General features: G+C 38.4%; 1 protein-coding gene across 14 annotated transcripts in view; it reads right to left on the bottom strand.

The window, feature by feature from the left end:
- MARK3 (microtubule affinity regulating kinase 3) overlaps positions 1-17217 on the bottom strand; it is an 87888-nt gene that overhangs the window by 11826 nt on the left and 58845 nt on the right. For all 14 annotated transcript variants that reach the window (XM_036882511.2, XM_036882509.2, XM_036882507.2 and 11 more), the window contains 2 exons: positions 13509-13726; positions 3962-4065 (listed from right to left, as the gene is read on the bottom strand). In XM_036882511.2, the coding sequence (XP_036738406.2) occupies positions 3962-4065; positions 13509-13726 (322 nt within the window). The remainder of the gene's footprint in view (positions 1-3961; positions 4066-13508; positions 13727-17217) is intronic.

Below are 17217 nucleotides of genomic sequence, written 5' to 3' on the forward strand. Positions count from 1 at the left end.
GCTGGTTATTAAAATTTTTGACATACTAGTCTTAAAGGCAATTAAATGAACATTTTTTTAAGAAATGTAATCCATGTCGCAGAATGAGTTCCACAAAGCAAGCAACAAAACACGGTTTTTTTACTTCTACAGTAGGCCTAGTACTGCAGTTTAGAAAACACTGAACTCAGTAAATGTCTGCTAAGTTTCAAATTTGTACAATCAAACTCACAAAAACTATATTTACAACAACTCCAGTATCACAATGGAGTGTGTGTTCATCATGTTGGTTGTTGAAAGCTGCACAAAATTTTACTCCCAGAAAAGTGTTAAAATGATTGGCTGCTATTTCACAGGCTAGCCCACAACAATATACATGGGCAAAACAGTGGCTGCATTACATTTTTAGTGGTTCTAGGTCCAAGGGAGAACCACATTTTAAACCTTAACTTACAGAAATAGCAATGTGTTTCTTAAAATTCATGTTGCATGAAGTTCCTATTAATCTTCCTAACTGCTTTGTATTTATATCTGATTATCTTTTAAAACCCTAATCCACTTATGGTTCTTAAAGGACAGGTCCTTTCCAATTTGTTTGATATGACATCTACCCCATATCAGAACATCCTGATATGAAATGTTTTGGTTGCTGATTCAAAGCATACTCAGTGACTAGGCAAAAACAATTTAAAATATAATCCAAAAGATATATGTGTTAGCTGTGATCAAATCTTCTCTGTTCAATCCCTGTGCCTTGATGCAGGACGAGTGGATAAATGGATAAAAGAGTAGAGCTTTTTTTTACAATTTTACTTGTGATAATATATAAAATTTATTTGGAAAGGTTCTTTTGTGCTTTATTATAATGACATCACACAACTTCTTTGGGGTTCCTCAAATGAACACCTTTCCACCAGCCTCTTATACATATATCTAAAAGCATATGAAAAAGCAGTTCAGAGTGTCTATGTTATGTAGGTTGGTTAGCAAAATTTTTAAGACTAAAAATTTTAGTCTTAAAAAAAATTTAATTTAAAACTAACACAATTTTAAAACTAAGAAAATTCTTTACATTTGCGTCTGAACAATTTATCCTCAATAATGAAAGCTAGCATTTATTGAGCTACTTACTATGTGTCAGTGTCTGTGCTAAGTGGGTTAAGACTCATTGTAAACCTAAACAATGTTGACAGAGTTAAACAATTGAAGATGTAATTATACACCTTATTTATAACGACTGTTAGTCAATGTGGGAACCTGGCCATTTTCTTAGACAGACATCAGAAGAAACAGAATAATTACATCAGGAGGATTACAGCAGAAGGCAGGGTGGACTTTAGCAAGTCTGGTTTCAAAATGAGAGACTTACTTAGAAAACTACTCACAGATTTAGAAAACTACTCACATGATTGTCTCAGAGCAGCAATTTGCCAAAGCCCACAGCTTTTCACTAGATACCAATGATTAGCTTTATTTTTCACATAGCAAAGCTGCTAGAAGAGGAAGGCTGCTTTATTAAGAATCAATAAAGTTAATTTTAAATGAAAAAAATCTATTAAAATTATATTGCCTGTGGCAAGAGAAATATATTTCAGGAGGCTCTAAAACATCATCCCATATCCAGAGCAGGATTTTGAAGTTAGCTGAAAGCTTGTTTAAGACAAGTGTAGCCTCTGGTTTAAACTTTCATATAGTTCTTATTAGCCATGATCATTCTCATGGTGGGATTCTGTATAACCACTCCATATATGTAAGAAAAAATTCCAACATACTCAAGGATAAAAATAGAAATTAATGTCTTTGTTTTAGAAGTTCACAGAGATCCAGGTACCCTGTAGTTCACTAGTATTTTAGGCAAGGAGTAAGATGCATGTAGGGAAGAGGAAAAAGCAACAATCTGCCTAAGCAGCTGCCTGTGCACAGAGCAGGCTCAGTGCACCTCATCACAGCATAAGCATCTGTTTTAAGGGGGAGAGAATTATCACATTCCGTACCTTAACTGAAAGTTAGGAAATACGACTGCTAGTTTAGCACTCCAACCTCCAATAATTTTCCATTCTTTCAATTCATTTTTAAGATAGAAAGAAAAAGAAAACTTGGATGTTATTAGATTATAGGCTCAGCCCCATTTTGTGTGGTTTGGCACTGAGGCTGCGTTTGGCTAAAAATAAAGATAACATTCAAAAGCAAAGCATTTAAATGATCAATACTAACAGAAGCAATGAGACCCAGGTTGGGATCAGGAGGAGTCAGCCCCAATGAGGAAGGTGTCTACAGGTAAAACACAGACAGGTAATGACTTTGAAGAAATTAGAGACTTCTTAAAATTATGTCCAAAGAGTGAACTAAGTGACTGTGTGCATGTGTGCGCGCGCATGTGCGCGCGCACGCACAACCCCCTCCACCCCCCCACCCCACCCCCAAGCAGGGAACAAATAGTTAATCTTCATCTTAACAGACTTTAAAAAAGTCTGACTCTATACCTCAGAGAAATGTACACTCTAAAGTTCAAAAGGATTCTGACAGAACAGTCCAACCATTTCTAAGAATTTACAAAAAGGGCTATAAGACTACATTTTTCTAGTTCTATAGACTAAAACCATATTAGAAACTTCTGTAGTTTTCTATTGATATCCTCTATTAAACCACTTCAAATTAGAAGAAAATTTAGAGATTTGAGAATGCAACTGTAAAAAAGGAAAATTTACCATAGATTACTATGAAGAAAGAGTACACCAATCATTATTTGTAGCTATCTAGCCCAGTTGCTATACTCGTTATTAATTTTAATCATGAAGACAATGTTAAAACAAGCACACACATCAGAATCAGAAAGAGAATGCTGTAATGTAAATATTTCTAAAAGTTCACTGAATAATCAATATAACCTTACCTAACAAGCCTTTACCTTCATATCAATTCAAACTTAAGTACTCTGAGGAAGAGGGAATAACAGGTTTTAAAGATGAAGGAACAAAGGAAAATCTTTGCTTAGGCTGTCACATAAGTTAGTGATCAAACGTTTCATTTGACAAATGAGATCTAAAGGAAACAGAAACCTTAAAATGCAATTTCTGGAAGTATGAGAAAAAAAGAAAAACAATTTTGATGCTAGACAAGGGACTGACATGATCAAATAATGCTCAAGTTAAGAGGTTAGGGCACAATGAAACATGATGTGAATTTATTTTATGGACTTCTGCTCCAGAACCCTACTTGCTCACTTTCATTTTATCTATTACTTTGAATTTAGTTTATACAACACACTCCAAAAAGACGGAAGGAAAATATATTTTAGCCTGGGAAATTCATTCTATATAAAATACATTTAGCTACTTACCAATCCAACTTCTTTTTTCTGTCCCCCACACTAACCTTACCCCATGGTCTCCAGACCTACTCAATACCACTCTTTCAGTATTTTAAATCACGTTTATCCTATGTATGCTTGCTTTTCCATCAAACTAAAATCATTCAAAGGACTGTGTTCTCCATTTCTGGCATTCTCAGGTGTGTCTCTTTTAAGATGGAGCCTATGTTACTACTTGTCCACCTGGGCCCTTTGGCAAACTGCTCACCTACCCTACCTACCAGTGCTCTAAAGGCTCCCTGCCTCAGACCCTTATTTCCCCCATAAGCCTTTGTTTCAGTTATTAAAAAAAAAACCCTCCACTTCCCTATTTACTATTCTACAATTAAACCATAGGTTACTATCCATCTCCTTTAGGAAAGCTCCCTAGTTTAACTCAACCTTTTCAATCACCAAACATAGCCAGCCAACCAGGAGGATAAAGTCTGAAAAATGAGAGGAATTTGGAATTCTAGTTATCTTGCTAAAAATTCACATTAAAATTTAACTTACCATTTCAGAATACTTACCATTATTATTTGGATTTTGATTATAAAACCTGAGAAGTAAATGACATGCTTCCATTTCTCCTGGGAAAAATAAGTTTTCTTGCAAACAGGTATAATTTCTTACCTGTTTTCTTTGCCATTCTGAATTACTGAATGTCTATCAGCTGTAGTTCTTTCACTGCAAACATAGGTATTTCGTCGTGTCATTCCACCAGATGCTGTATTACTCTATTAAAAAGAGGGCATTTTGTCTTAAACTATTAAGTATAATACAACAAAAAAACTCATCTAAAACACATGAATACTCAGTTTTCAAATAAACCTACATTAATATATCAACAGTACTGGCCAAAAGATTGAAAAAGAGGGTGGAGGCAGCAACCTCTACCTTTTCTACTGACAGAAACAATGAAAAATGGCTATGGTAGGTGACTTTGAAAAGCTGGCTAGGCTATAGGGGTCCACAAAGAATAAATAACTCATGGATTACTTTAGTAAGAAGATAGATCTATTACTTTTAAAAGCTAATACTTTCAAAATAAAGAAGTAAAAAAGCAAAGATTACAAATATAAGGTAAACGTACAAATCAACGTAAAAAATGAGTTAGAACTGGGGAGGAGGAACCAAGATGGCAGTGTGAGAAGGGCAGTGAAAATCTCCCAAAACCATACATATTTTTGAAAATACAACAAATACAACTACACCTAACAGAGAGACCAGAAGGTACAGCACAACAACCAGGCTACATCTACATCTGTAAGAACTCAGCATCTCACGAAGGGGGTAAGATACAAAGCCACGACCTGGCGGGACCCGAGCACTCCCCACACCCCAGCTCTCCAGCGGGAGGAAAGGAGTCGGAGCGGGGAGGGAGTGGAAGCCCAGGACTACTAAACAACCAGCCCTAGTAATCTGCACTGGGAGCACAGACACATTGCATGGTGTGCTGGATATTAGAGAAACAGAAAAGTAAAATCTGCGAGCAGGGCCCCACAGCCAGCACCCTTGGGACAAAAGAAAAGTGAGTGCTTTTTGAAAGTCTTAAAGGGACAGGGGTTTCACAGCTGGATGGAATCATCCCGGCATACTCAGCCCAGCAGGCTGGGAATCCTGAGGAACTTCAGGTGCCCTAACCCCATGGGTGACAATGCAGCTCTGAAGCCCCTCACGGTGGTAAGCAGCCTTCCATTCGTTACCCTGGCTGACACTGCCCCGCCAGAGGCAGAGCAGCTGGAGAGTGGCCCCACCCACAGCAGCTGCCCAGAGTCTCCTCCCAGCAGTTACCTGGGCCAGACCCAGAGGCTGCCACCAGCGCACAGCTGCCCAGCACAGAGGAATCCGGGGCAAGGCGCAAAGGGGCGCCATTCTTGCAGGAGAACACACCTGGTGCACCTGCCACTCCCTGCAGGGCTCTTGGCTATCCCAAGGGCTGCCCCGCCCATGGCAGCTCAGGGTTAACCCAGAGACTGCCCCCTGTCTGAGGGTAACTGACACAGGCAGTGGAGAAGGGCAAGGTGACCAGCAAGCAGATAAGGACTTTGTTCTCCAAGCTGGCACACACCTACGATGACCTCTATTGCCATAAAAAGGCAGAACAATCTGGTCCAGTCAAGAATCACCCAGACAACCCCAGAGAAAAGGCTTGGGGAGATAGATATAACCAATCTTCGTGAAAAAGAATGCAAAATAAAGGCCATAATCATACTGATGGACCTGCAGAGAAATATGCAAGAGCTCAGGGATGAAGTCAGGAGGGAGATTACAGAAATGAAACAATCTCTGGAAGGATTTAAGATCAGACTGGATGAGGTGCAAGAGACTATTAATGGAATAGAAATCAGAGAACAGGAATACAGAGACGCTGAGGCAGAGAAAGATAAAAGGATCTCCAGGAATGAAAGAATATTAAGAGAACTGTGTGAACAATCCAAATGGAACAATATTCACATTATAGGGGTACCAGAAGAAGAAGAGAGAGAAAAAGGGATAGAAAGTGTCTTTGAAGAAATAATTGCTGAAACCTTCCCCAAACTGGGGGAGGAAATAATCTCTCAGAACATGGAAGCCCACAGATCTCCCAACAGAAGGGACCCAATGAGGACAACACCAAGACACATAATAATTAAAATGGCAAAGATCAAAGACAAGGACAGAGTATTAAAGGCAGACAGAGAGAGAAAAAAGATCACATACAAAGGAAAATCCTTCAGGCTATCATCAGACTTTTCAACAGAAACCTTACAGGCCAGAAGAGAATGGCATAATATATTTAATGCAATGAAACAGAGGGCCTTGAACCAAGAATACTGTACCCAGCACAATTATCATTTAAATATGAAGGAGGGATTAAACAATTCCCAGACAAGCAACAGTTGAGGGAATTTGCCTCACACAAACTACCTCTACAGGGTATTTTAGAGGGACTGCTCTAGATGGAAGCACTCCTAGGGCTAAATAGATGTCACCAGAGAAAATAAAATCACAGCAAAGAAAGCAGACCAACCAAATATTAACTAAAGGCAAAAAATAAAATCAACTAATAACAAAAGCAGTCAAAGGAAACACAAAAGAGCACAGAATAAAACACCCAACATATAAAGAATGGAGGAGGAGGAATAAGAAGGGAGAGAAACAAAGAATCATCACACTGTGTTTATAAAAGCTTAATAAGCGAGTTAAGTTACACAGTCAATTAGTAAAGAAGCTACCCTTGAACCTTTGGTAACCACGAAACTAAAGCCTGCAATGGCAATAAGTACATATCTTTCAATAATGACCCTAAATGTAAATGGACTGAATGCACCAATCAAAAGACACAGAGTAACAGAATAGATAAAAAAAACAAGACCCACCTATATGCTGCTTACAAGAGACTCACCTCAAACCCAAAGACATACACAGACTAAAAGTGAAGGGATGGAAAAAGACATTTTATGCAAACAACAGGGAGAAAAAAGCAGGTGTTGCAGCACTTGTATCAGACAAAACAGACTTCAAAACAAAGAAAGTAAGGAGATAAAGAAGGACACTACATAATGATAAAGGGGTCAGTCCAACAAGAGGATATAACCATTATAAATATATATGCACCCAACACAGGAGCACCAGCATATGTGAAACAAATACTAACAGAACTAAAGGAGGAAATAGAATGCAATGCATTCGTTCTAGGAGACTTCAACACACCGCTCACTCCAAAGGACAGATCCACCAGACAGAAAATAAGTAAGGACACAGAGGCACTGAACAACACACTAGAACAGATGGACCTAACAGACATCTACAGAACTCTACACCCAAAAGCAGCAGGATATACATTCTTCTCAAGTGCACATGGAACATTTTACAGAATAGACCACATACTAGGCCACAAAAAGACCCTCAGTAAATTCAAAAGGACTGAAATTCTACCAACCAAGTTCTCAGACCACAAAGGTATAAAACTACAAATAAATTGTACAAAGAAAACAAAAAGGCGCACAAACACATGGAGGCTTAATAACATGCTCCTAAGTAATCAATACATCAATGACCCAATTAAAATAGAGTTCAAGCAATATATGGAGACAAATGACAACAACAGCACAAAGCCTCAACTTCTGTGTGACGCAGCAAAGGCAGTTCTAAGAGGAAAGTATACAGCAATCCAGGCATATTTAAAGAAGGAAGAACAATCCCAAATGAATAGTCTAAAGTCACAATTATTGAAACTGGAAAAAGAAGAATAAATGAGGCCCAAAGTCAGCAGAAGGAGGGATATAATAAAGATCAGAGAAGAAATGAAAAAAATTGAGAACAATGAAACAATAGAAAAAAAATCAATGAAACCAAGAGCTGGTTCTTTGAGGAAACAAACAAAATAGATAAGCCTCTAGCCAGACTTATTGAGAGAAAAAGAGAATTACACACATAAACAGAATCAGAAATGAGAAAGGAAAAATCACGACAGACCCAACAGAAACACAAAGAATTATTGGAGAATACTATGAGAATCTATATGCTAACAACCTGGAAAATCTAGAAGAAATGGGCAACTTCCTAGAAAAATACAACCTTCCAAGACTGACCAAGGAAGAAACAGAAAATCTAAACAGACCAATTACCAGCAACAAAACTGAATTGGTAATCAAAACAAACCCCCCGGGCCAGATGGATTCACCACTGAGTTTTATCAGACATATAGAGAAGACATAATACCCATTCTCCTTAAAGTTTTCCAAAAATAGAAGAGAAGGGAATACTTCCAAACTCATTCTATGAAGCCAGCATCACTCTAATAACAAAACCAGGCAAAGATCCCACCAAAAAAGAAAATTACAGACCAATATCCCTGATGAACATAGATGCAAAAATACTCAACAAAATATTACCAAACCGAATTCAAAAATACATCAAGAGGATCATACACCATAAACAAGCAGGATTCATCCCAGGGATGCAAGGATGGTACAACATTTGAAAATCCATCATCATCATCCACCACATAAACAAAAAGAAGGACAAAAACCATATGATCATCTCCATAGATGCTGAAAAAGCATTCGACAAAATTTAACATCCATTCATGATAAAAACTCTCAACAAAATGGGTATAGAGGGCTAGTACCTCAACATTATAAAGGCCATATATGACAAACCTACAGCCAACATCATACTTAACAGGGAGAAGCTGAAAGGTTTTCCTCTAAGATTGGGAATAAGACAGGGATGCCTACTCTCCCCACTGTTATTCAACATAGTACTGGAGGTCCTAGCCACGGCAATCTGACAACACAAAGAAATAAAAGGTATCCAGATTGGTAAAGAAGTCAAACTGTCACTATTTGCAGATGACATGATATTGTACATAAAAAACCCTAAAGACTCCACTCCAAAACTATTAGAACAAATATCTGAATTCAGCAAAGCTGCAGGATACAAAATTAATACACAGAAATCTGTTTTACTCCTTTACACTAACAATAAACTAGCAGAAAGAGAAATCAGGAAAACAATTCCATTCACAATTGCATCAAAAAGAATAAAATACCTAGGAACAAACCTAACCAAGGAAGTGAAAAACCTATACCCTGAAAACTATCAGACACTCTTAAGAGAAATTAAAGAGGACACTAACAAATGGAAACTCATTCCATGCTCTTGGCTACGAAGAATTAATATTGTCAAAATTGCCATCCTGCCTAAAGCAATATACAGATTCAATGCAATCCCTATCAAAATACCAACAGCATTCTTCAACGAACTGGAACAAATAGTGTTAAAATTCATATGGTACCACAAAGACCCCGAATAGCCAAAGCAATCCTGAGAAGGAAAAATAAAGTTGGGGGGATCTCACTCCCCAACTTCAAGCTCTATTACAAAGCCACAGTAATCAAGACAATTTGGAACTGGCACAAGAACAGACCCACAGATCAGTGGAACAGAACAGAGAGTCCAGATATTAACCCAAACATATATGGTCAATTAATATACAATAAAGGAGCCATGGACATACAATGGGGAAACGACAGTCTCTTCAACAGTGGGTGTTGGCAAAACTGGACAGCTACATGTAAGTGAATGAAACTGGATCATTGTCTAACCCCATACAGAAAAGTAAATTCAAAATGGATCAGAGACCTGAATGTAAGTCATGAAACCATAAAACTCTTGGAAAAAAACATAGGCAAAAATCTTTTGGACATAAACATGAGCGACTTCTTCATGAACATATCTTCCTGGGCAAGGGAAACAAAAGCAAAAATGAACAAGTGGGACTATATCAAGCTGAAAAGCTTCTGTACAGCAAAGGACACCATCAATAGAACAAAAAGGCATCCTATGGGAGAATATATTCATAAATGACAGATCCAATAGAGGGTTGACATCCAAAATATATAAAGAGCTCACACACCTCAACAAACAAAAAGCAAATAATCCAATTAAAAAATGGTCAGAGGAGCTGAACAGACACTTCTCCAAAGACAAAATTCAGATGGCCAACAGACACATGAAAAGATGCTCCACATTGCTAGTCATCAGAGAAATGCAAATTAAAATCACAATGAGATATCACCTCACACCAGTAAGGATCATCACCATCCAAAAGACAAACAACAACAAATGTTGGTGAGGTTGTGGAGAAAGGGGAACCCTCCTACACTGCTGGTGGGAATGTAAGTTAGTTCAACCATTGTGGAAAGCAGTATGGAGGTTCCTCAAAAAACTCAAAATAGAAATACCCTTTGACCCAGGAATTCCACTTGTAGGAATTTACCCTAAGAATGCAGAAGCCCAGTTTGAAAAAGATATATGCACCCCTATGTTTATCGCAGCACTATTTACAATAGCCAAGAAATGGAAGCAACCTGAGTGTCCATCAGTAGATGAATGGATAAAGAAGATGTGGTACGTATACACAATGGGATATTATTCAGCCATAAGAAGAAAACAAATCCTACCATTTGCAACAACATGGATGGAGCTAGAGGATATTATGCTCAGTGAAATAAGCCAGGTGGAGAAAGACAGGTATCAAATGATTTCACTCATCTGTGAAGTATAAGAACAAAGAAAAAAGCTGAAGGAACAAAACAGCAGCAGACTCACAGAACCCAAGAATGGACTAACAGTTACCAAAGGGAAAGGGACTGGGGAGGATGGGTAGGAAGGGAGGATAAGGGTGGGGAAAAAAAAGGGGGGGGCGGCATTACGATTAGCAGACATAATGTAGGGGGTGCGGCACGGGGAGGGCTGTACAACATAGAGAAGACAAGTAGTGATTCTATAGCATCTTACTACATTGATGGACAGTGACTGTAATGGGTTATGTAGGGCAGACTTGGTGGTGGGAGTCTAGTAAACATAATGTTCCTCAAAAAAAAAAAAAGTTAAAACTATAAAACTTTTAAGAAAAAAAGGATGAAATCTACTTGACCTTGGATTGGACAAGAAAGTCATAGCTACAACACACGGAAAGCACAAGTAACAAAAGGAAAAAATAGATAAATTGGACTCTATCAAAACTAGCAAGTTCTGTGCATCAAAGGACATCATTAAGGATGTGAAAAGAGAACCTACAGAATAGGGGAAAATATTTACAAATCATATACTTAGTGAAGGTTTAATATCCAGAATATATACAATTCAATCATAAAATGACAACCAATTTAAAAATGGTCAAAGGACTTAACAGACACTTCTTCAAGGAATGTAATACAAAGGGCTAACAAGTACAAGAAAAGATGCTCAGCACCACTGGTCATTAAGAAAACGCAAATCCAAACCACAATGTGGTACTACTTCACACCAGCTAGGACAACTATAATAAGAAAACAGAAAAGAACAAGTATTGGCAAAAATGTGGAGAAATGAGACTGTCATTCATAAATAGTAGGAATGTAAAATGGTGCATCCACTGTGGAAAACAGTGGTGCTTCAAAAAGTTATACTGAATTACCATATGGCCCAGCAATTTCATTCCTAGGTATATATCCAAGAGAAATGAAAGCTTAAGTCTACAAACTTGCACACGAATGTTTATAGCAACATTATTCATAATAACCAAAAGGTAAACGATCTAAATGTACATCAACAGATGAATAAATACATGCTATGGCTTGGGTGAACCTTGAAAATATGCTGAGTGAAAAAAGCCAGTTACAAAAGGCTGCATAATGTTATAAGTCCACTTCTATGAAATACCCAGAACTGGCAATCCACTGGGAGAGAAAACAGGTGACTGGAGAGTGATGAATGGATAGAGTGTTCTGGGATGCTGAAAAGTACTCAACTAGAGAGAGGTAGTGGTTGTATAACACTGTCAGTGTACTAGATGCCACTGAATAGTGTGCTTCAAAATGAATTTCACATCGATTTTTAAAAAGTTAATACTTTCAAAGTAAAGAAGCAAGAAACATGGAGCTAGAGGGTATTATGCTCAGTGAAATAAGCCAGGTGGAGAAAGACAAGTACCAAATGATTTCACTTATATGTGGGGTATAAGAACAAAGACAAACTGAAGGAACAAAACAGCAGCAGAATCACAGAACCCAAGAATGGACTAACAGTTACCAAAGGGAAAGGGACTGGGGAGGGTGGGTGGGAAGGGAGGGATAAGGGCGGGGAAGAAGAAAGGGGGCATTACGATTAGAATGTATAGTGCGTGGGGGGCACGGGGAGGGCTGCGCAACACAGAGAAGACGAGTAGTGATTCTACAGCATCTTACTATGCTGATGGACAGTGACTGCAATGGGGTTTGAGGGGTGGGACTTGGTGAAGGGGGGAGTCTAGTAACCATAATGTTCTTCATGTAATTGTAGATTAATGATAATAAAATGAATTTAAAAAAAAAGAAGCAAGAAACACAAGTTACAGAGGAATTTCATCAATTTCATCAGATAAGAACAATTTTTCAATAAAGACAGAAGCAGTCAACTTTAATTAAAGCCATGTGTATACAGGGAAATTCTAAGTCTAATGGGAGAAAAAAAACGTAACAATACTATTTTTTCCCTTTATAAATAATAAAATATAGGTGATTGATAATGTTCAGAATATATTTTCAACAGGGCGGTATGCAGATGAGCAGAGTGATAAGGATGCAAAGTTATGAAGGCAGAGAACAAGGTCCTTATATTCCTTTGCTAACTGTCAACAAAAGCTGAAGGCTGAATTTAAACTGCAGGAATGGCAATCCAATTTTATGGCATTAGGAAGCCAAAATAATAAACCTTTTTACAAAGCACAGGGTCATAGTATGGAGCCAACAAATGCCTTTGGGCTCCTTTATGAGCTACTATCCCTTCAAGGGAAGACTCCCAAAGGGAGCAGCAGAGCTTCCACATGGGTTCCACACTCTAGGGTTCTTTTTGGGTACATGGAGGGGTTGTCATTGTTAAACTTTGTAGGGAAAAATGTGGTAACAGAAAATACTTGAAATTGTTCATTCCCTGCAAATTCTAAAATTACTTTAGGAGTGCTAAGAATAATTACTAAGGTCAGACTGAACAATTTCAATTCATAGGGAAGTTTCTGAAAGTGAACAGATTCAATTTAATTTAACAAATACTACCTACTTAGGGGGAGATTTTGTTAAGGGTACACATTAAGAGATGGATTCAGGTCAGCAGTGTGATTTTAGGGAATTACTTGATTTCATTTTCTTCACCTTACAGTTTAGCTAATACACGGAAAAGCACGTGGCAGGATCCCTGGTATACACATGGTAAGGACTTAGTCATTGCGCTTTATAGCTAGTGCCCTTTGAAGATGCAGCTCAAATGCCACACACCTGGCCCCTGGCAGCATCAGACATCCCAGTGCCCTGTACAGACTCAGGTACGCTTCTGTCTGTAGTCGTCTGTCTGTACCTGTCATTATTTGGATTTATTTAGTTCCTGAGGACTATGAGGTCTTTCTATTAGCGTCTGACACAACCCAAGGCTCAGCAAATGTTTGTGGAGTAACTAGAAATAGCCCTTGACATAAAGGATCTCATCACTTATCTAGTGGGATGGTGCACTGCAAAAAATACCTTCAGTGCAGCAGGTTATTTCTACAAGTTTAGACTAGGCATGGTAGCCTAGGGAGGAGGGCGTTCCAGGCAGACAAGATCACAGGAGCAAAATGTCTAAATCATTTCAATCCTACTATCCTAGGAATGCTCTCAAGTTCAATAATACTTACACTCGGGACAGTGGAGCTTTTCTTGCGCTCAGGAATATCCGCCTTATTGGGATTGCTTGCATTCCCAAGCATGGGACTGGCTGGAGCAATTCCCTTTCCTCCACCAGCAGTGCCACCTGGTTTTCGGGAGGGAATTCCATCTTCTTTAAGGTCACTATCTGTAGTGCTGGTCTGACTCCTTTTTGGATATGCCACAACTGAAGGAATAGCTGGTCCAGCTAAAACAGAGTTCACTTTTTAAGTCAGAATAGTTTCCCATTTTATTCCGTGAAAGTAAACATATTTTATAAGATGAACTAAGATTGCTATATATCTAAGAAAATACAAGACAGTAATGTCCTGTTTCACATTCATGTTTTCTTGATGCAATAAATTTTATTTTGAAATTCTACTTATTAGTCCCCAACTTTCTACTTTTCTTAACAATTCTTTAAAAAATGTAAGTCTGTACAGTCTTCCTTCAGAAACACCTTCAGAGAGCATTGGCTAATGGAAACATCTTTGTGGGTGTTAGTGTACAGGTAATTAATCAAACTAAGTCGATACACACACATCATGCAGAATGAACTGTTTCAAATGGTACATCTGAGTGAATCTCATCCTTTTTTGTACAAGAGATACCTTCATCTTCTGCAACAGAAAAGTATGGATTTAAGGGCTATTTCTTTTTAAGTTTTATCTTGGATCTTTTTTAAAGCACTTATCTCTTAGATAAATAGTAATTTGAGTAGATAGGGAAAGGTGGGATAAGGAGAGGAAAGCATTTTTTCATGCAAATGACACGAAGCAAGTGAGTAGAGGTTCTGGTCATACTCAACCCCCCACCCGCGCCCCCCATCCCCTTGAGTGTTCTTAGAGACATCTAGGGTGGACAATTGACTAATGTTCTGCAATAAACCATCTGGAGGCTACGCTGGTAGCACAGGAAATTCAGAGTTCAAAGAACTTTGGAAATGGACAAGGTAACGAGTATATTCTTTATATATCATGTCTAGTGGTAACCTTAAGAAATGGTATCAAATGCTCATTATTTACTCTATGGTAGAAGAGACTTTATATTTTAGGGTCTATTAAAAAGGGGGAGGGAGAGGGTTGGCTCAGTGAAGAAAAGCTGCTTCTTGGTCAAAAATCCAAATTGTAAATCTATTAGGAACTGAATTAAAAGTCAAGAAGGGTTTGGTTTTATCTTTGGGAGGACAATTAAGCTCTCAGTTTGGTAACCTCAACATATAAAACCAAGAACTAAGCAAGTATAGGGTGATATTACTCTTAATGCTATCTTTCTTCTCAATATCATGTTCTGAACTTTAGGGTCACTACTGATTTGCTTTGAAATTTCTATTACTTCTATTTTGGAAACACAAAATCATTTCATTTTAAGATTTGAGCTTCTGGATAGAAACAGACATTGATCTAATCCACAGAGCTCATTCGTTCGGGCTGCCCTGGTTTTACTTGCACCACTTCTGACTGCGTAGTTAGTTCTACGCACTTTAACCATGTGTGCCGATTCATGTGACCACTAGGTGTCAAGGTACAGAACAATTCCATCTCAAGGACCCTGTGGACTACCCTTTCATAGCCACTGCTACCTCTCTTCTACCCCAAACTCCTTCCTTAAATCTTGGCAACCATGAATCTGTTCTTCATCTCTGTAATTCTGTCATTTTAAGGATGTTACATGAATGGAATCAACTTTATGTAATCTTTGAGATTCTTTTTCCACTCATTATTCCCTTGAGACCCATCCAAGTTGTATGCGTCAACAGTCTCTTCCTTTTTATTGCTGTGTACATTGAGGATGTTATCACACAGAAAATGTGATTATTATGCCATCAAATTTGTTAAGTTGTTTCTTGCATGGCTTTTAGTGTTTGGGACCAGTCAGAAAGACCTTCACTAGTCCAAGTTATAAGGCAAATCATCTCATGTTTCCTTTTAATATTTCTGTGTTTTTATTTTTTATATTTATATCTTCATTCCAATTGGAATCCACCTTTTATAAGATGTGAGAAATGGATGTAATTTTTTTTTCTGATAGCTACCAAGCTTTCCCAATGCCATTTATTAATAAACCAGTGAGCATTCACCTTTTTTTTTAAGACAAAGAATCCTTGAAAATCTGATGAAGATCACCCTTCCTAGAAAACTCTGTACACACACATTACATGGGGGTTCACACACGGGACCCAAAGTAAGAACCACAGATAAGAACTAAGTGTGATTTTGCAAAAGCAGGTGTATAGAAATCATTGGTGTCTAGAGGCACGGAACAAGGGGAGAGGTGAGAAGAGGTGGGAGGACAGGTTAAAAGCTAATTTGCCTCCAGGCTCGTCTGCTTTCGTTTGGTATCAAGTAGATGTGCTTTACCAGACACTGTATTTGGAACCTACCCTATTTTTAGCATTTAAAAGAACTGAGCCAGAGGCAAAATCAAATCTTTCCTCTGCTGACCACTATCTTCATCCCCATAAACAATGAAAAAGAACATGGAATTGGGTAATTTTCTACATATGTGGATTTCTGGAAATACTTTCATGAGCTTCCTTTAACGCTATAAGAAGAGGTAATTGGTGGGTTAGTGGACAGAGCCAGAAAACCAGGGCCCAGGAGTCCTGGGGTATGTCCCATGTGTTCCCACTTCTGTGCAACTTTGGAAGGCTTGATGAGCCCTCTTGCTGTATTTCCTTATTGATAAAATGTGGGTTTGGTGAATGTAGATACCATGTCTAAAGTTCTTTATAGCTCAAAAATTTTCTGAGCTGGGGGAAAAAAGGCATTACCAATCCAGATGTAATCTATGTGCTTAAGGAAGAATTAACTTACTAAAATAGCCACTAGAGATATGAGAAAACTCCATTACCAGGTTTCTTCCAGGATTTAGGAATAATTCCCTTTAAACTGGATGGTTTAGAGCAAGCAATATGTAGGCTTTGCTAACTGTTTTTGCAGTCCATAGGCATTGAGAACCCCTCCTTGTTTGCATCTAACATGAACACAAAAAAGAAACAGAGACCCAGATCAACATTTGGTTTACAGATGCCATGTGCACAAATCCTAGTGCCAGACGGGTTCCGAGCCCTCAGTCACGCGCTAGGAGAGCAGACATGTAGACGGGGTGCTGACGGCGTCAGTGCAGTGTGCGCTGCAGCCTGCACCACTGAAAGAGGTGGCATCAGAAAGAAGAGAAATGGAAACTAAGCAAAGTGTCATCACTTCTGGTACAAAACCGAAGCTGCCGCACCTGGAATGCTCTGTGCAGTTACTTCTAAGTGCCAAATTTTAAGGTTAAAGAATGGAGGTGGACAACATTCAGAGAAGGGAAATGAACTCAACAGAGATAAGTGGATACTGCATGTGAGGGCTTATTTTTAAAATTAGGACCAGAACAACATAGATTTGGTTCTGGGTCCTAGAATACTGGAATTAAAATGCCTGCAACATTAATAGTCACAGTTAACAGTTGAGTAAATACACATGTGCTACAGTCTGGGTTCTAACACCTGGGGTTACCTGGAAGGTAAAACAACTGTCAAGCTTGGTAACATACCCTTTAGGGTCCTAATCTCGTAAAAGATTCACTTTCTACAGTGAAAATTTTAAGAGTGAGGGTGTTTAGACGCACCGACAACTACAGTGTGGCTAGAATGACATAGGTAAAAAATTCAAACCAATTAAGATAAAACTGGGGTACTATACATTCTCCAGG

This window comes from Manis pentadactyla, chromosome 11, assembly GCF_030020395.1.
Source record: "Manis pentadactyla isolate mManPen7 chromosome 11, mManPen7.hap1, whole genome shotgun sequence".
In the NCBI taxonomy this organism is placed as follows: Eukaryota; Metazoa; Chordata; class Mammalia; order Pholidota; family Manidae; genus Manis; species Manis pentadactyla.